The sequence below is a fragment of the Cucurbita pepo genome, chromosome LG19 (assembly GCF_002806865.2).
Source record: "Cucurbita pepo subsp. pepo cultivar mu-cu-16 chromosome LG19, ASM280686v2, whole genome shotgun sequence".
Classification (NCBI taxonomy): Eukaryota; Viridiplantae; Streptophyta; class Magnoliopsida; order Cucurbitales; family Cucurbitaceae; genus Cucurbita; species Cucurbita pepo.
The window spans coordinates 4,600,252-4,618,476 of NC_036656.1; the positions used below are offsets into that span (position 1 = coordinate 4,600,252).

Here is an 18,225-nt window from a genome sequence, read left to right on the forward strand (position 1 = left end):
GACCAGATCCACCACTAGGCTTTCCCTCAAGGCTTAAAAATGCGTCTGCTACGATAAGGTTTCCATACCCTTATAAATGATGGTTTGTTCTCCTCTCCGACCAATGTGGGACATCACACAAATCAAACTAAAATAAATTCAAATATAACCTAATTTTTATGAACTGAGTTGAATAATTATGAGTTATTGAAATCATAAACATCCTAGAATTGAATTCAAAGTTAAATTCCCTACTAAAATTAAAAATGGGTCGAAAGTTGGTAGTTCCACGTTAAATTAGACAACTTTATGTCCCATCTTCTGGATTGCGAAGTAGAAATGGAATTATTTTAGGTTGGATTAACCAAATATGAAATAAATAGTTACATAAAGAAAGTTTAAAAGAATGAGTTCATCACTAAAATACAAAAACAAAAAGTAAACAAAAGAAGAATAAGAAGAAGAAAAGGGCAGCCGTACAACTCAGTGGGCAGGCGTGCCAATAATTCCATTGTTGATTACCCCTAAAACATTCCCTTCAATCCATTTTAAATCAAATTTTATCTCATACACGGCCATCTCTATCATTATTGGGAATGATGAGCTCGAGAATAAACGAACAGATGACTATTTGAAAGGAAGTTAGACAGTCTTTTGTTAGAATTGACCGTGTGACAACAATGTGTAACAGCCCAAATTTAGGGGTTTCTACACCCTTATAAAGATGTTTCGTTATCCTCCCTGATTGATCACAATTCACCCTATTTAGGACCCAACTTCCGGAAAATTTCACTGATTCTCAATAAATTGTATTAATCAAAATTGCATAAATAAATTAAAAAAATGGATTGTTTTTTTAAAAAAAAATTAAATAGTGAAGAAAGCTTTAAAAAGGTAAAGAAAAAACAAACCAAATAAATTAATAACAATTAAAAATAAAATAAAAAGGACACGTCAGCTTTCTTCTTCCCCAATTTCCTATACCCATCATCCACTAATTTCCCTTCCGCTGTATAAATAAATTCCCCCATTCCCATTTTCTTCAAATTTCAACACAGACACGCCCACATGTCTATCTCCACATCAAGAAGGTTCCTCCTCCCCTCCGCCACCGCCACCGCCGTCGCCACTCCGTCTTCGCTGCCGCAGCCCCGCCCTGGGTTTGGTAGCTTCGACATGAACGTTGTAATGGTCCTATCCGTCCTCCTCTGCGCTCTAGTTTGCTCTTTGGGTCTCAACGCAATCCTCAAATGCGCCTTGCGATGCTCCACTTTGCTGGCCTCCGCGTCGGCTCGCCACGGCGGGAATTTAGCGATCCATCCGAAAGGCGTTGGACGAAATATATTAAAGAAATTCCCGACGGTGGAGTACTCAAAACAGAGCAATAAATTCAGGGGAATCGCAATGGATGGGGAGTGCGTGATTTGTTTGGCGGATTTCGAGCCCGGCGATCGGGTTCGTGTTTTGCCCAAATGCTACCATGGGTTCCATGTTCATTGCATCGATAAGTGGCTGAGTTCCCACACTTCTTGCCCCAAGTGCCGTAATTGCCTCTCTGATACTTCCCGTAAGGTCGACGCCGGTTGTGGGTCAGCGGTGGAGGGGAGTTCGTCCTCTGTTGGGCCGCCGCCGCCCTCGGAGGAGGTGCTGGTGAATGTTGGTATTGCTCCGGTGGAACGGGAAGGTCTGACGTGTAGCTATAGAGACAGTAGTAGATGAGACTGAAGTGGGAAGTGGGGGCTGTGGGGCCGATGGGCTGTGCTGTTTTTGGATGATTGATTGAGCATTTTGGCTGCTTTTTGCCTTTGCTTGCAAAAAAAGCACCTTTTTTTGCTTCTTCATTTGGATTAGGTGGCCAAATGTAAATATCCCGTTTCTTTTATTAGGTCAATCTGGATCGTAATCAGATTTACGTGCTAGTTTAAATCTATAACGAGTATTGACAACACCCAAAACACGAACACGATCTCGATAAAAGAAAAATAGTCATAGGGAAGAATTTGGAGCGACAAGATTTCACATCGAATTTGGTAACAAAATATGATTGCTAGTAGATATTATCTATATGGTCGTCAATTTCACGTTTTAAAACACATCTACTAAGCAGAGGTTTCCACACCCTTATAAGAAATGCTTCATTTTCCTCTCCAACTCAGATGAGATGTCACACTCATTTTCAAGGGGGCCTAGCGTCATCGTGGTCACACCACTTGGTGTCTAGCTCTAATAGTAACTATAACAGTTTGAAGTCATCAGTGGCAGATATTGTTTACTTTAGTTAGTTTAGTATCACCGTCACCCTTACAATTTTAAAACGTGTCTATTAAGAAAAGATTTTCACGTCTTTTGTACTCGAACAACAATAAATTCTATTATCATAAGATTTAAAATTACATTCTTTAAAAATGTTATTAAAAGAAAATNTCACACCTATACTGATACTTTACTCAAACTTAGCCCGATAAAAACCGTTACTGATTGATACTTTACTCGAATTAAAAAAAAAAATTAAAAAAATAAATAAATACTAAGAGGTTCGAATTTTAGATTTACAAAAAATAAATTAGAAGGTTTTTATTTTTGGATATTTCAGAAAAATGAGCCTTTTTATTTTGGTCATCCATCCTCCAATCAAAGTCCAATGGAGTCGGCCCATTTCTTCAAGTCCCAATTATTGTTATATTTTTGTTAATATTTTAAACATAAAATTAGTATATTCATCGTGCAACATAGTCTTACTTACTCATCCCTTTTAAGAGCGAAGATTATTCCATATAAATTAAAAAATCATTTTAGTTATAAAAATATTATTTTTAATCTATTAAATATATAAATAATGTCTTAATCAGTTGAATTATATTTAATCGAGCTGTCTCATTCTCGTACATTAATATTCTTTTTCAGATAAATCGAGACTCACAAACACCTCGATTTCGGAGGATCACTTGAAAATTTGAAATTTTTGTGTAGTTCGAATTAGATTGGAATGCATGGCCAAGGGATGACCCACTTTGAGCCACAATTTTGAGGGACTCTCACCATCACCAAATCTTGGTGACAAACAAAGTTGAGGTTTTGAAAGGGTGGGGTCCCAAAATGAGCAGCCACCCAGCCACCCAGCCAACCAGCCAACCAGCCAACCAGCCACACCCTTCAAAAATACATTCAATTTAATGCCCTCATCAAACTCATTGCTTCACCACTACTCTTTCTCTCAATTTAATGTCTATTTCAAGTTTATTTGGTTTTTATATGGAATCCTAATGGATATGCAATCTTCGACATAAATGGATCGCATGTTTTCATCCGCAAATAATAGCAAAAGATAAAATACGATTAAATTACACGTCTAATCTCTAAACTTTTAAGTTTGTGTCTATTTAGTTCTTTATTTTGGGTTAGGTTAGGTTAGGTTTTTGGACCCGAGTCAATTTGGGTTGAATATGGGTTCAGTTTGCAAAGGACTGGATCAACTCGTCCAAACCTAAATACATCAAAAAGAGAGGAGGAGTTGAGATTGAGACCAAACACAAGTCCAACCCATATTCAGCCCAACAGCCCCAACACTTACGGTTACATAGCAGTATATTAGTATATGTCATTAATCTTACAAGGTTCTAGTTCTAGCTTCCTCGGCCACCCATGACATCATCCGTCATTCAATCTACCTTTCCTTCTTAGTTCTTCATCTTTTCCTTCATTTGTCACATCTTTCTTCCCTTCTTCGTTTGTCCTTTGATCGTCCACGTCTAGCAGCTTCGTCATGTCTTCTAATCATCTAGTAACTTCTTCCGTTCTTTGTTCGACAATATAAAAGATGGGAACTTCTCTGGTTACGTGTATACCAACAAGATTATATCAAAATAATAATAAAAGTTGATATTGGTTCGATGAGGTGTAATTTGAAATGGACGTAAGAAGCCTCAATAATGGTGAGCTGGAGATTTTGAGTTGTAAAGAGGGGTGCAGTTTGGTGTTCAACCCTACACATTACATTATTAATCCAAACCCCTAACAAACCCACATTCAAAAAACTCATCTTTCCTTCTAATTTACTTCTACCCCCACTCTTCAATTCATTTCTAATTATTATTACTTTTATTTACAATAAATTTGATTAACGATTTACAGGCATACCCGATATCATTCGTTCATGAAAAATACGAAGAACGCTCTATTCTCCATATTACTCTAATCGTCCCTTTGGAGCCTAATTTGACCAATTTTCATATAGTAAACGAAGAATTTGGCTTGGGTTGATGAACTTTTTGAAGAGTAAGAAACTTTAGGTTCGAACCATGATACAATACGTAGATCAACGAATCGTGACATAACTTACTTCAATTTATTAAAATAACATGTCGTGGTTTACCTTAGAATTCGAGAAATAATAATGGTTAGGCACTAAGAGAGCATAAATGAATAAAATAGTGAAAATCCCTTCTCATTATATATTTGGAATGTGACATATATTATATCAATTCATCTCAAACTTTGGGTTATAATAATGATTTAAGCAGATCTATTTTCAGAAGAAAATAATGATAATAATGATAATAATAATAATAATAATAATAATAATAAAAAAGTCAGTCCAACCAAACTGCCCAACAATTTCCACTGACAGTTTACATTGGAAGACATTGTGCACATGTTTGCACATGCAATCTTAAAAGCAACACATCAAATATTTTAAGTCTCCTCAAATTTAAAATTATAAAAAAAAAAAGAAAAAAAAAAGTTTAATGCTTTTGCAATATCCCTTTCCAAGATTCAACTTTATAAGTATCTCAAAATAATTATACTCGATATGCGAATCAAGTCTCGTATCATTTAGAACGCTTATAATTCGAATTCGAATTCCCTTATGACATGATCACGTTATTTATGAGTTACTTGTAATAACTCAAGTCCAAACCGATATGAGATCTCACAATCCACTCTCCCCCTCAGGGCCAGCATCTTTGCTGACACTAATTTATTTCTCTAATCAATGTGGAATCTCACAATCCACCCACCTTTAGAGTTCACCGTTCTCATTGGTATACCCACGTTTGATAGGGAGAGGTTTCCATGTCTTTATAAATAATGTTTCGTTCTCCTCCCCAACCGATGTGAGATTTCACATTTTAAGTTTTTCTCAACTATTTTTCTTGAGGATTAGTATCATTTGGATATAATTTCAGTTCATTTATGGCGAAGGAAGACCTCGTATATTGGACTTGAATGAAAAGGCAAGTGTTCTTGTGAGTAGGGTAGCTTTGTTGAACCAATTCTTCATGTTCAAGTTTGTCTTCCAAGCTTCATTTTTTCGACATATAATTGTACAATAAGTTAGGTGTATGTCTTTGTCTATGTCTGGGACGTGTGATCTAGAGTCCTTATTTCTTATTATGTATGACTTTTAGTTTCATTCTTGTTTGTTGGTCGAAGAGAATCCTGACATGATATAGCGTAAAACCAACGAAAAGAAATTAAAAAAAAAAAAGTTTTTTCCTTAAGATTTTTTGGATTCGATGATACTATGTTGAATTGATGCTATAATAGTATTTCTCGTTCTTAATTTATAAAAATCATATTAATTTATATATATAAATGATTTTAAATTTTAAGTCCAATCTATATTAAAATTTTAAGTTGTCTTTAGTAGTAATAATAAATAATAAATAAATTATAATAAACCATTTTATTAGATGAATAAATGAGGGACATAATAATAATAATTATGATTTATTATTTCCTTTGCCCCAATTGTAAATAATGCATATTTTATATTGCATTTCTCCATTTTCTTTTTGTTATTTTAGATGATTAAATTTTTTTAATTTGAACATAATTCAATATATATTACATTATTTAATATATATTTAAAAAATGGGTTGGAATTTTTTCACTATTTATTTATTATTATTGATTAAATAATAAAAAAAAGATATCCATATTTATATTCCACAGTGGCAAACACGCCACGAGGGCTGACGAAAGGGAAAAAAAGGGACAAAGCTGGAAGCTAGTCAAGCGAAGCCAAGCCGGAGTCAGCTCGGCTGACGGCGAGAGAGGTAAGTTGGGAAAAGAAAGATCCAACGGTGGAGATTAAAGAATAGTGAGAGAGGGGAGAAGGATGGGGCTGGGAAAGGCTGTCAGCCAGGTCACCCTATCTTTTTCTCGTGGTCGAAATGATTCCTTTAATTCCCTCTCCAAATTCGTCATTTGGTCTGAATTTGCATTTGAATTTGAATTTGCATTTGCATTTGCATTTGCATTTCCCCTTCATCTCTCTCTCTCTCTCTCTCTACTTATAAACCCCATCTTCTCCCCCCTCTTTCTCTTCCTCTTATTCCTGTCTCTCATCAGCGCTAGGTCGACTCTCACTACTCTCTCAGCCACACCTTCGTCTTTGGAGGTTGGCTTCTTCTTCCTCCTCCATTCACAACCTCTCTCTTTAATCCAAGGTTCGTTTCTTCCATTCTTCTTCTTTTTTACTTCACTATTTTCACACTGTTTTGATTTTTCGATCTGGGGTTTGTCAATTGTTGTGTATCTTTGTGTTTGTTTTCGAATTCTGTGTTCCATAGGTGGGGATCTGTGGTTTTTGTTTCAGTCATGAACATGAATTCTTTGTGCTTCTGGCTGATCTTAAAATTTCGACTGGGTTTTGGCTGTTTGTGGTTCTCAAACTGAGATCTGGGATTTGGAGATGTGTAACTTTTGATTTCTGCATGCAATTCTGTAATCGCGTGTACCTTGGGGCATTTCTGTGGATTAGTAATGTTCTTGTAGATTTCTTGTCTGTTTAGTTGATACATGAACTATTTTCGTCTCTTGGGTTCTGATCTGTTTTCTTTATGCTTCTTTGTTTTGTTGTTCTTGTTCATGTTACGGATTTAGTTGCTTTGTTCTCTGCTTTTGTGTTATCTTTTATGTTAGATCAGTTTGGGTAACTTCTCGATCTGAAAATGGATATACTTAGAGTTCATAATCAGCTTGTTTTTCCTGTGTTATACGAAAATGAGGACTTTAATCATATTGATTCCTGTATTGTTTGCTGAGTTAAGATCAACTACATGAAGTGAACTTATGGATTGTAAATTGGCGTTGTAAGATACCTGAGGCATATGAATTCTAGATTGCTATATGTGATTTATTCATTCAACTTTTCGTTTTATAATGTTTTGTGTAGTTTTTGAAAAAGATGGCTGATGCTGAGGATATTCAGCCACTTGTTTGTGACAATGGAACTGGAATGGTGAAGGTCAGTTCATTGTTTCCTCTTATCTTGTATTCTTGTGTTGTAGCCTGGTTGGATTTATCGATATGCTCTAATTTAATGTAATGCTTTGTGGTGCAGGCCGGTTTTGCTGGTGATGATGCTCCGAGGGCAGTTTTCCCAAGTATTGTTGGTCGTCCCCGACATACTGGTGTCATGGTTGGTATGGGCCAAAAAGATGCCTATGTTGGGGATGAAGCTCAGTCTAAAAGAGGTATCCTTACCTTGAAATATCCCATTGAACATGGTATTGTCAGTAACTGGGATGACATGGAGAAGATTTGGCATCACACGTTCTACAATGAGCTTCGTGTTGCTCCTGAAGAGCACCCCGTGCTTCTGACTGAGGCTCCACTCAACCCAAAGGCTAACAGAGAAAAGATGACTCAAATCATGTTTGAGACATTCAATGTGCCTGCCATGTACGTTGCCATCCAGGCCGTTCTATCACTCTATGCTAGTGGACGTACAACTGGTATGCTTATATATTCTATTTGAATGACTATGATGTAATTTTGAGCTTCTATAATTTGGTATTGATTACGAGAACCTACTTTGAACAGGTATCGTGCTGGATTCTGGTGATGGTGTGAGTCACACCGTTCCCATCTATGAGGGTTATGCTCTCCCTCATGCCATTCTCCGTTTGGACCTTGCTGGTCGTGATCTCACTGATGCACTAATGAAGATCCTCACTGAAAGAGGTTACATGTTTACCACTACTGCCGAACGGGAAATTGTCCGTGACATGAAGGAGAAGTTGGCATATGTTGCTCTTGACTACGAACAAGAACTCGAGACTGCAAAGAGCAGTTCCTCAATTGAGAAGAACTACGAACTGCCTGATGGACAAGTCATCACCATTGGAGCTGAGAGATTCCGTTGCCCAGAAGTCCTATTCCAGCCATCTCTCATCGGTATGGAAGCTGCAGGAATCCACGAAACTACCTACAACTCCATCATGAAGTGTGATGTCGATATCAGAAAGGACCTTTATGGAAACATCGTCCTCAGTGGTGGTTCAACCATGTTCCCTGGTATTGCTGACAGGATGAGCAAGGAAATCACAGCCCTTGCTCCCAGCAGCATGAAGATTAAGGTCGTTGCCCCACCAGAAAGGAAATACAGTGTCTGGATTGGAGGGTCTATTCTTGCATCTCTAAGCACCTTCCAGCAGGTAAATCTTCGAGTTGCTGAAAGCACTTTCTGTTCCATTAGTGTTTTATTGTACTCGTCAATGCTCACACATTCATTTTGTTTGTATCAGATGTGGATTTCAAAGGGTGAATACGACGAGTCGGGTCCATCCATTGTCCACAGGAAGTGCTTCTAAGCACGTCAATCTCTTTGATGAGACGACGACGACGACGACGACGAAGACGGTGAGTTATTTCCCTTTAGTTGGCTTTTTTGTGTCATGTAATGTTGAACTGAGATTGGTTGGCGTCAAAGGAGGAAGGGGGGGTCTATTGAATTGAAGGAACTGTGTTGGATTTGTTATATCTGAAAGCATTTGATCCACTACTATGATTCTCCATTGATACGGTGGCCTTGTTGTTGGAAGCTCACAATTGCTGGTGACCCTCCAGGTTTGGGGCCATTAAAAGATATATTCTGTTCTGTTCTGTCCTGTCATCTTCTTTTTAGTAGGGATATTTGTAGCAGAAGAGTGATTGTGATGCTTTTTTTNTTTAGAATATGCTTGTTTTTTTATTTTAGAGAATAAATTTTTTTGATGGTTTTCCCCTCAGAACATTAATGTTAAATATTTATTATTGTATGCGAAATCATAGTGTCACTTTCCAGTCATGAACTTAACTTTTGATGTTCGGTTCTTAAGATTCGAGTTTGTAGCCTACTATTCGGGTCGACCACGATCCTTTTTATCGGTTGCTAGCTGGTTTTGTTTTCATCTCTGACCATCCTCCTAGCTGATCCTTGATGTATCTTCCTGTTGCCTTGTTTCTTGTTTTAACTGTCGAAATTTTTTAACATAATGGACGTCTTGACCCGAATGATGGACGAACTTGTAAGGCTTTCTCGACCCCAATGCTCGGTGGCCTTATAAGATTATTTAGCTTGCTCGACCCCAACAACTCCCAACAACTCGTGACCTTATAAGATATTTGAGCTTGCTCGGCTACAACAATTGGTGTCAACCCCACAACAATCGGTGACCTTAAAAGATTTATTCCCCATAAAACGTTTTCCATAGCAGTAAGAAAGAAGTTCATGATGAACATGAAGAAGCCAATGTTATCTTAATTGAAAATGCTCTTTTATCACTCTAATCTAAGATTCATCTGCTTAAAGATAGTTTCTTTTTTTTTTTTTTTTTTTTTTTTTTTTTTTTTTTTTTTTTTTTTTTTTTTTTTTTTTTTTTTTTTTTTTTTTTTTTTTTTTTTTNTAAAAAAATACACTTATTATCTCATTTGTATAAAATAATTAGCTTAACATTAAACTTTAATCATAGAAAGGAGTATCCAAATTTAATTCACTTTTCTAATCTGGGAGCATATCCAATAGGGTTCGAGATAACAGATCTATACTAACCCATTTATCGGATATCGTCCATCAGGGGTATCATCGGTAACAGGGATAATGACAATCAATTTAGATATCACCCGGTTGAGAGGTGTGAAAGAGAATGAACGCGATCGCTAAAGAACTTTTAGATCTAACCCTAAAATCTCCCTTTCTCAACGGTTTGGAAGTGATCCTCATTCTCATCACTAGACGGGATGGAAAAAAAAGTTAGGCCTCGGGGATTTCTAATAAATTAATTTAATACTGATAGAGGCATATATATTTTATTCTCACATGGTAAGATTAGTTGAAATTTGTCGACAACAAAAACCCCCAAATTACACAACCCCTTGTGTCCACACCGCTCTCACTCCAGCACAACACTTACCCCTATCCTCTGCTTGAAGCTCATCATCAATGGCGGATCTGGGAAGCAACCCTGGCCAAATGTCGAAAGAAACAGCCCTCCAAGCGCTAAACACCATAATCCAGCTCCATTTCGAGAAGACCCTGGAGAAGAAACGGGCCATAGATCTCCAAAAGAAACAGCTCTTCCACCTCTTCCACCTCTTCTTCATCTTCCTGGGCCTCATCTTCCTCGCCCAATCCCTTTCCCATCGCCTCCACTGCCGCCATTCCTGGATCCCCATTGCTCTTCTCTCCGTTTCTCATCTCTCTTTCTACGTCTCTGTCGCTCAGACCCTCCGCTGCATCAATGGCTTCAAGTACCAGCGCCGCTGCCATAAGCTCACTCTGGCTTTGGCCACTCAGAAGCTCAGAGACATCAAGATGAGGCTTGCCGGAGGGTTCGATGGCAGCCTGGCGGAGGACGACTTTGAGATTCATTACCAGGAGCCGCCGGAAAGCTATTTGGGTAAGTTCAAGAGAAATTGGGCTCTGCATTTTGGGTTCTTGATCATCATCTATGCCCTTATGATTTCTTCCTCTGTTGTTCTTCTCTGTTCTTGATTTTTCGATTCCGATTAAATTGGAAATTCAAAATTCAAAATTCGGATTAAAAAAATTAAATGTTAGTCAATAATGAACTTTATGAGTTTAGAAGCTTTTCACTTTTTATGATTGATTTCCTTTTTTCTTCAATATTTATTTATAATTAATATAAGTAATTAATTGAATTTTTAAAATTTGAGGATTTCGATTAAAAAAAAAAAAAAAAAAAAAAAAAAAAATTGAACAAATATCATGGCATCACGTTACAATCATATTTACTTAAAAAATGATTTTTTTTTTGGTGAATTAATTAATTATATGATAATGGGCACCCACGATTTGAATTATGAGCAGCCCACAAACGTTGCCTTCATTGCTATTATCAGCCCGACAAAATTAATTATAATATAATAAAATGTGTACAATTCTTTTTTTATATATATTTATTTATTAATTATAAGCAGCCCACAAACTTTGCTTCCATAATTTAAAATTTTATTATATTAAAGTTTAATTAGATTTAACCATTATAATTTAGTAAGTAATTTCTAAATTTTTTAAAAAATAAATGAAAATTATTGAATTAGTAAATTCACGCCTACATCGTTTCTTCTCTTAGACGTGTCTGTGTGGGCTTTACCAGCCGTTTCGAGTACATGCGTGCACCCACTATTTCTTGGATCATTCCGCCTTGCATCTATTGCCCATTTCATGTTAAATTCGATCATACCAACACTAATGCATCAGATCCCTTCATAACTCTACCATTAAACGTGTTTGAACGAGAGTAGTGTTAAGTTAGATGACCACTTGGAAAGTCGCACTGTCGCACCATTTTTTATTTCTATTTTATTTTTTTTACCCGTTATTTTAATTTTTATCTGTAATTTTCTTCCTTTTCTTACAAATTGCATCTGTCATCTTCATCGCGTTTCTTTTCTCCAACATGTCTGCGCAGACCTCTGTTCAGAGCACGTACGTGTACGCCTACAATCATTTAGATCATGCCACCCGAAATTTGATTTGATTAATCTTATTCACGGAGTGATTTAAATCTCGAACTAAATTTATAATTATCTAAACTGAAATAATAATCGGAAAAAAATAAATAAACAGAGACAGGGTGTAAACATAGAATAGAGATTCATAATATACATACGTTATACGCATAAATGTTCCTGTTCTGTTTTTATTTTTGTTTTTGTCGGAATCTGTGTTTATAAATTATTAAGAACCCCCATGTCATCTTCCTCCTCTCTCATCTCATTTCATTTCGGTTCATTTTGAGATCGACTAAGCAGATGGGAGCTTGTGCCACTAAGCCCAAGGTTCTTCAGGTTGAGTCCCGCCAGGCTCCGGAGGTTCCGGCGGAGATCGTCGATGATCATAAGGTGAATTACTCTAACTCTCCTTCTCTTACCATTTGTTCTTCCAATTACTCTGTTTTTGATTCATAATGCCCCTGATTTCATCATTCGAATGTGTTTTTCCTTTTCCCTCCTTAAAATCTGTTTGGATGCTCAGAAAATTGTGGAAAAGAAAATAAACGAAAAAGGGATAATAATTGTGTCGGATCCGGCGTGGAAAAAAAAAAAAAAAAAGGAATCTCGATGAACTTCTGTTCTAATGCATCGCTGCTTGTCTTTTTCCTTTCATTTCCCTGTTTTTTTTTTTTTTTAATTATTTTATTGGACATTTTCAGTGAAACCAAGCGGCCATAATTATTTGTTTTGAGTTGATTGTGTTTGTGACACCAGAGACGTCAGATTGTTTTTTTTTTAATTATTAAAAATAATCGTACATGTTATATTAATAACTAAAATTTAATAAAACTTAAATATCAGACGATTATTACTCATTTTCAAAATAATTTAAATAAAAAAAAAGTATTATAAGATGGAGGTTGGTTTCTACAAATGGGTACGTAATAAAATAAATGGGCTTAAACTGCCCGTTTGAACTCAATTTGGGCCAGCCCATATTCTTAAACCTCGCCCTATATTCTAGGCCCAGCCCACAGATATAGTTTAGTATTATAGTAAATTAATAGATGTTTTTTTTATTATAATGAAGTAGTTTCTTATTATTTGGATGATTGTTATAATACAGAACGAAGGTAAGGAGAAGGCGGCGGCGGCGGCGGAGACCCCACCGGAAACTGAAACTGAAAAAGAAACCAACCCACCGGAGCTGCCACCCTCCGATGATGTAACAGACAAGACAACGGTGGTGGAAACTCCATGTGAGACAAAGAAGGACAATAACCCAACAAATTGGGAAGCAGAGAAAGAAGTTAAGGTAATTAATTAGCAGCAATTAAGATTAACAAACTTGGTGTCTCATTTCTTCTTCCATGCTTNTTTTTTTTTTTTTTTTTTTTTTTTTTTTTTTTTTTTTTTTTTTTTTTTTTTTTTTTTTTTTTTTTTTTTTTTTTTTTTTTTTTGCGTTTCAATTTTCATAACATAAATATTACTTTTTAATTTAATTTCATTTTGCTGAGACGTGTCCGGAACGAGGTGGAGAATCTCCGTTTAAATGGAAAATAGAAAAAAGATGGGAATAATTTTTTCATAAACGAACTTGGGACGAGAATTATATTCACCGTCTTCATCTCCAACCCCGGTCCCCTCTTCTCGGGTTTGGCTCACTTATATATAAAAATAAAGCCAATTTTGACACGCGTCTAATTTTTTAAATTTATTTATTTTTAAATATCATATTATAAAAAAAAAAAAGTGATTTAATATCATTTCCATTATTAGTAGTGGAAAACACTTCATAGTGGATCAAAGCCCACCTTCAAAGGATATCATACAATACCCACTAAGCACTAAATAATAAATAATAAATAAGCTAAATTGGATTAATTTATATATGAATATTTAACCTTATTTAGTGGAAAATAAAATTTAAAATTATTTTTAATCCCACTTCCTATTGCTTTTGACTAATGTTTGCTTTTTTCAACTCATACAACCATTATTTCTCAAAATATTAATTTTCTTCCTTTTGCACCATACTATATATTAAATATATGCTTTAACATATGGTAGTTGAAATATTTGTCACTTTTTGGATAACATATTTAATTTGAAATTATATCATTAATGTCTTATTTAATTTTATCACTCCTAAAGAAGTAATAAGAAATGTTCAACTTTTATTATAACGATTATATTATAAGTTTAGTTTATAATATGTTTTATTTATATAACATCATTTTTTTTAATAATTATACGAACTATGATATCTTTGCCTAGTACAACGTAAGTTTAATTTTCTTAAAAAATTCAAGAAAATTAATTGAGTAAGTTTATAAAAATGTTGATAAGATCATAATAGAAAATACACAAACCTTACGTACAGTATTAATGGATAGAAAATGGAATTGTATACTAACTCTAAGTATCGAGTATAGTTGTGTGAACTTGAGTCGAAGAGAAATAAGAGTTTGTTAAAAGGTCACATCAATAATGCACGATTGCGATATTTTATTCAAACTAGTTTAACATTTAGTGTATACTAACTTGTACGCATGTGTAAAACGACTTGACCTGTTTCAAGGACCCACATGTACATGTGTGTGACACATGTCTTCTAACTTGGCTCGACTAGACTTGACTTTGACTTATTTGACTCGGGTCTCAAACCTAAAACCTAAAATGTTTTTGGAAGTTGTTTGGTAGCTTCCACCTCTCACCTTCCATTCAAATTCGATGTGAGTCTTATGGGTCTTATGATTTTATTAAAGTTGAGCTTGATCAAAAGTCTACCAAATCATCCTTTACTTACTTTATCAAAGCAATGTGTTACAAAATATTCAACAAATTCATGGCCAATTATCATAGGCTTTGATATATTATAATGATCAAAACTTGATCTTTGCTATCTATGGTTGAGGAGGTGACCTCATTTCTGGCACCTCTGTCGGTCGATTGCTATCTATATCAATAACGTTGAGCTCTTTGCTTTTGCCCCATAACACGCTGTAAAGACTCACCACTAGCAACATGGCACCAATAAGGCTGCAATGTTGAAAACAACACGACATGGTTTTAAAAAAATTCGAAATGGATGAACTTTTTGCGTTCGAATAATTAAAACGAACCTTCCCAAATTGATGCCTTCGCCCAATAGCAATTCGGAGCCGATGATGGTAGCAATGACATTCAAAGGGGTGGTCATGGCTTGAAAAACGGGACCTTTTTCTTTGATAACCCAACATTGCAAGAAATTTGAAACAACAGTGACAAGAATTCCCTGTTGTTAAGACAAGAGAGACATTATAATAAAGAATTGAAAAAGGGGTTTGTAATTAAAAAAAAAAAAAAAAAAGGGTTATGAGTGTGTTCTTACGCAGTAAAGAACAGCTAGAAGCCTAATGTTCCAACCCAACTTCCACTCAGAAGGGTTTCTTTCCATGACAATGGCTATCACAAATGACTGTGCTGTGCTTAGAATTGTTTGGTAACTTATGAACTCCAGCGGTGATGGGTATGTCTTCAGAAAATGAGCCTGTGTTTTTCAATCAAAATCATTACTTATTCAATCTAATTATCTGGAACCTTTCAGATTTTGACGTTTTTATAATAATAAGATTTAGATAAAGCACTTTTTTTTTTTTTTTTTTAATTTAACCACTTTCTATTAAATTAGTAAGAAAAAAAATGTGAGATCCCTCGTAGATTGGAGAGAGGAACTAGTGCCAGGGAGGTTGGATCCTGTAGACGTGGATTGTGAGATCCCACATCGATTGGAGAGAAGAACTAGTGTTAGTGAGGACACTAGGGCTGAGGTGGATGGTGAGATACCACGTAGATTGGAGAGAGAAACTAGTGCCAGTGAGGACGCTGGGCCCTGTAAGGGGTGGATTGTGAGATCCCGATTGAAGAGAGGAAATAGTGCCAGTGAGGATGCTGGACCCTACAAGGGGTGGATTGTGAGATCCCACATAGATTAGAGACGGAAATTAGTGCTAGTGAGGACACTGTGCCCTGTAGGGGCGAATTGTGAGATCCCACGTCGATTAGAGAGAGGAATTAGTGCTAGTGAGGACATTGTGCCCTGTAGGGGCGAATTGTGACATCCCACATCGATTAGAGAGAGGAACTAGTGCAACGAGGACGCTGGACCCTGTAGGGGGTGGATTATGAGATCCCACATCTTTGGAGAAGGGAACGAAACGTTTTTTATAAGGGGGGTGCAAACATCTCCAAAACCTGAAAGGGAAAAACCAAAGAGACAATATCTATCAATAGTAGGCGTGGGCTATTACAGGATCTTAGAAATCTCTTAGGTTGCCTTCTTCTTTTCTCCTCTAAAAAGGAATTTCTCCACGTGTGTAGGGTAGGTTAAATGAACCTCTCTAGTATTTAATGTAAAAAAAAAGTCAAAATCACATCTTGAATGGATTATAAGCGACAATGAACTTTAAATGATGTATCGAATATAAAAGAGAACGGAGTATTTGAGTATCGAACCTGAAGAACGAACCACAAACCCCAAGAAATGCTGGAGAGGAAGAGAAGAAAACAGCCAATGATCCATGTTTTTGTGGAAGAGATATGAGGTTTGTGGGTTTGGGATTTGTGAAATTGAAAAAGATGATGATTGATGAGTGGCTTCAAATAAGGACCTTTATAGAATGCAAGTGTGATCACTCCCCCAATGCAAACTAATATTCCAAAAGCTTTTGCCATTCCAGCCACTGTTCTCAACCTCACTTTCTCCATCCTATCATTAAAGTTTACACCAAAAAAGGACCAATTTTTAGTTGAGTTTAGAGCAACAAAAACAAAACCCAGAATTTTAATTCCTTAAAAACATCAAATCTTCCATCTTTTTTGACTCAAACTTCAAGAACAAACGTGAATTGTTTACCTTAATAAAACTGCAAACAGAAACGTTGTCACTGGCAGACAATTGAACGCAGCAGCTCCCAAATTTGCTGATGTATAATCAACCGCCACACCGTATGCATTGAATCCAATGGTCATCCTGAATTGGAAAACCATCCACCAAACCATAAAATTTAGAATCACCGACATGGAATCTCACAATTCACCTCTTCAGGGCCCACCACAGTTAGATATGGTCAGTTTTTTCTTAAAATGTGTCTATTAAGAAGAGGTTTTCACACAGACATGTTTCGTTTACTATCTCCAACCGACGAGGAGGAACGTGATAAAAACATACCCAATTAAGGAAATGACAAAAATCTTAAAGAAATTCCTGAGAGAAAGCGGGCGGGGCTCTTTTCTGGGGAAAAAAAAAAGGAAAAAAAGAGGTTAAANAAAAAAAAAAAAAAACATAAAGGATTATGAAGGAATCAAAGAAAGAGAATGAAACCTTTTCAAAAACATGATGAGAGGGAGGTAAAAAACAGCACCAGCAGCTTGCCTATAGAACACAAACACAAAGCTGTTCATCCCAGAAGCAAACGCCGCCTTTGAAACAAGACTCATTCCAGCTAGAAGAATCTGTGTCAAAACAGCAACAAAATATGGTTTTTTGGAACCCATTTTGAGACCAAGCTTTGATTGAATCTTAAATTGAAAGTGGAGAGAAAATGAGATGAACTGAATGTGTTGTTGATGTGAAGTTCAAACCATTTAAACACAAATTGAAGGACAAACAGACAAACACTGTTGACCTCAAAAGGGTTCATTAAATTTTGGTCAAGCTCCCTATGCCTTTTTTTCTCCTACCCAACTTCCATGATATTCACGAATAATAATACGATCCTTTCCCAACTCAACCAACAACAAAGTATGGAATAATTAGAAAGTATTCATAAAAGTTTTTAACTTAATCTTAAATTAAAATTTTGAATCCCATAACCCACATTAAATGAACAATATCATACTATGGTGTCGTCATTTCTAACATAGTATCAGAGTCATCATATTATGGTGTTCTAATTTCTAATATAGTATCAGAGTCATGTTGTTGTGAGTTATAGCATAGCGGGAATAAAGATAAAAGATGGACTATGAATAATGGAGCATTTTAGTCCAGTTATGGCCTCAGGGAAGGGACAATTATTAGGTGTATTGAGGACATCATGTCTCTGACGTAGTCCTTCCTTTCTTTCTTTTCTTCTTTTTAAAAGAGTTTTTTTTTTTAATTCCTAAAAATAAATGTCTGTTGTTTATTTTGTAAAAACTATTAGAAATAAAATAGGAAAAAAAATGTGATAATTGAGAAAAATAGTTGTGTGTGAAAAAAAAAAAAAAAAAAAAAGGGCACTTAGAAAATAAAGGAAAAGTAGAGACTAAATAAAGTGTGAAAGAAAAAAGTAAGGAGAGATTAATAAGAACTTCAAATTTAATTTAATTACAAAGAAAAAAAAAAGTAAAAAGAACATAATAATACTTTTATTATATATATATAAACAATAATTAAAGGGTATGGATCGGTCTTGAACGAGGTGGGATTTATGTTTAAATTAAAAATTTCGGAGAGATTTTTCTCTATTAGCTAAATGAGGTTCAAGTCGGAGA

At 35.6% G+C, this 18,225-nt stretch overlaps 4 protein-coding genes across 4 annotated transcripts; 3 read left to right on the forward strand and 1 right to left on the reverse strand.

Annotated features, from left to right (window-relative positions):
• Window positions 1-1,020: 1,020 nt before the first annotated feature.
• On the forward strand, window positions 1,021-1,907 carry LOC111781938 (RING-H2 finger protein ATL78-like). Its single transcript, XM_023662680.1, has one exon. It carries the CDS (start codon window positions 1,048-1,050, stop codon window positions 1,696-1,698), a length of 651 nt encoding a protein of 216 aa, XP_023518448.1. The 5' UTR covers window positions 1,021-1,047; the 3' UTR covers window positions 1,699-1,907.
• Window positions 1,908-6,289: 4,382 nt separating this feature from the next.
• On the forward strand, window positions 6,290-8,871 carry LOC111781300 (actin-7). The gene is made up of 5 exons (XM_023661812.1): window positions 6,290-6,431; window positions 7,160-7,231; window positions 7,328-7,721; window positions 7,810-8,423; window positions 8,514-8,871. Exons 2-5 carry the CDS (start codon window positions 7,172-7,174, stop codon window positions 8,577-8,579), a joined length of 1,134 nt encoding a protein of 377 aa, XP_023517580.1. The 5' UTR covers window positions 6,290-6,431; window positions 7,160-7,171; the 3' UTR covers window positions 8,580-8,871.
• Window positions 8,872-10,021: 1,150 nt separating this feature from the next.
• LOC111781302 lies at window positions 10,022-10,790 on the forward strand. Its single transcript, XM_023661814.1, has one exon. It carries the CDS (start codon window positions 10,190-10,192, stop codon window positions 10,739-10,741), a length of 552 nt encoding a protein of 183 aa, XP_023517582.1. The 5' UTR covers window positions 10,022-10,189; the 3' UTR covers window positions 10,742-10,790.
• A 3,690-nt stretch (window positions 10,791-14,480) lies between these two features.
• On the reverse strand, window positions 14,481-17,311 carry LOC111781301 (WAT1-related protein At5g64700-like). The gene is made up of 7 exons (XM_023661813.1): window positions 17,072-17,311; window positions 16,919-16,981; window positions 16,604-16,720; window positions 16,204-16,456; window positions 15,080-15,238; window positions 14,832-14,983; window positions 14,481-14,748 (listed from the first exon to the last, which is right to left on the reverse strand). Exons 1-7 carry the CDS (start codon window positions 17,242-17,244, stop codon window positions 14,613-14,615), a joined length of 1,053 nt encoding a protein of 350 aa, XP_023517581.1. The 5' UTR covers window positions 17,245-17,311; the 3' UTR covers window positions 14,481-14,612.
• Window positions 17,312-18,225: the final 914 nt, after the last annotated feature.

What these genes read in the sequence shown, in the direction of transcription:
- LOC111781301 (XM_023661813.1), bottom strand. Translation starts at nt 17,244, where the DNA reads ATGGGTTCCAAAAAACCATATTTTGTTGCTGTTTTGACACAGATTCTT. An exon ending in GTTTGTGGTTCGTTCTTCAG is followed by an intron (nt 15,239 to 16,203) that starts GTTCGATACTCA and finishes TGAAAAACACAG; the next exon opens with GCTCATTTTCTGAAGACATA. An exon ending in GAAGGCATCAATTTGGGAAG is followed by an intron (nt 14,749 to 14,831) that starts GTTCGTTTTAAT and finishes TCAACATTGCAG; the next exon opens with CCTTATTGGTGCCATGTTGC.
- LOC111781938 (XM_023662680.1), top strand. Translation starts at nt 1,048, where the DNA reads ATGTCTATCTCCACATCAAGAAGGTTCCTCCTCCCCTCCGCCACCGCC.
- LOC111781302 (XM_023661814.1), top strand. Translation starts at nt 10,190, where the DNA reads ATGGCGGATCTGGGAAGCAACCCTGGCCAAATGTCGAAAGAAACAGCC.
- LOC111781300 (XM_023661812.1), top strand. Translation starts at nt 7,172, where the DNA reads ATGGCTGATGCTGAGGATATTCAGCCACTTGTTTGTGACAATGGAACT. An exon ending in ATGGAACTGGAATGGTGAAG is followed by an intron (nt 7,232 to 7,327) that starts GTCAGTTCATTG and finishes TTTGTGGTGCAG; the next exon opens with GCCGGTTTTGCTGGTGATGA. An exon ending in TGCTAGTGGACGTACAACTG is followed by an intron (nt 7,722 to 7,809) that starts GTATGCTTATAT and finishes TACTTTGAACAG; the next exon opens with GTATCGTGCTGGATTCTGGT.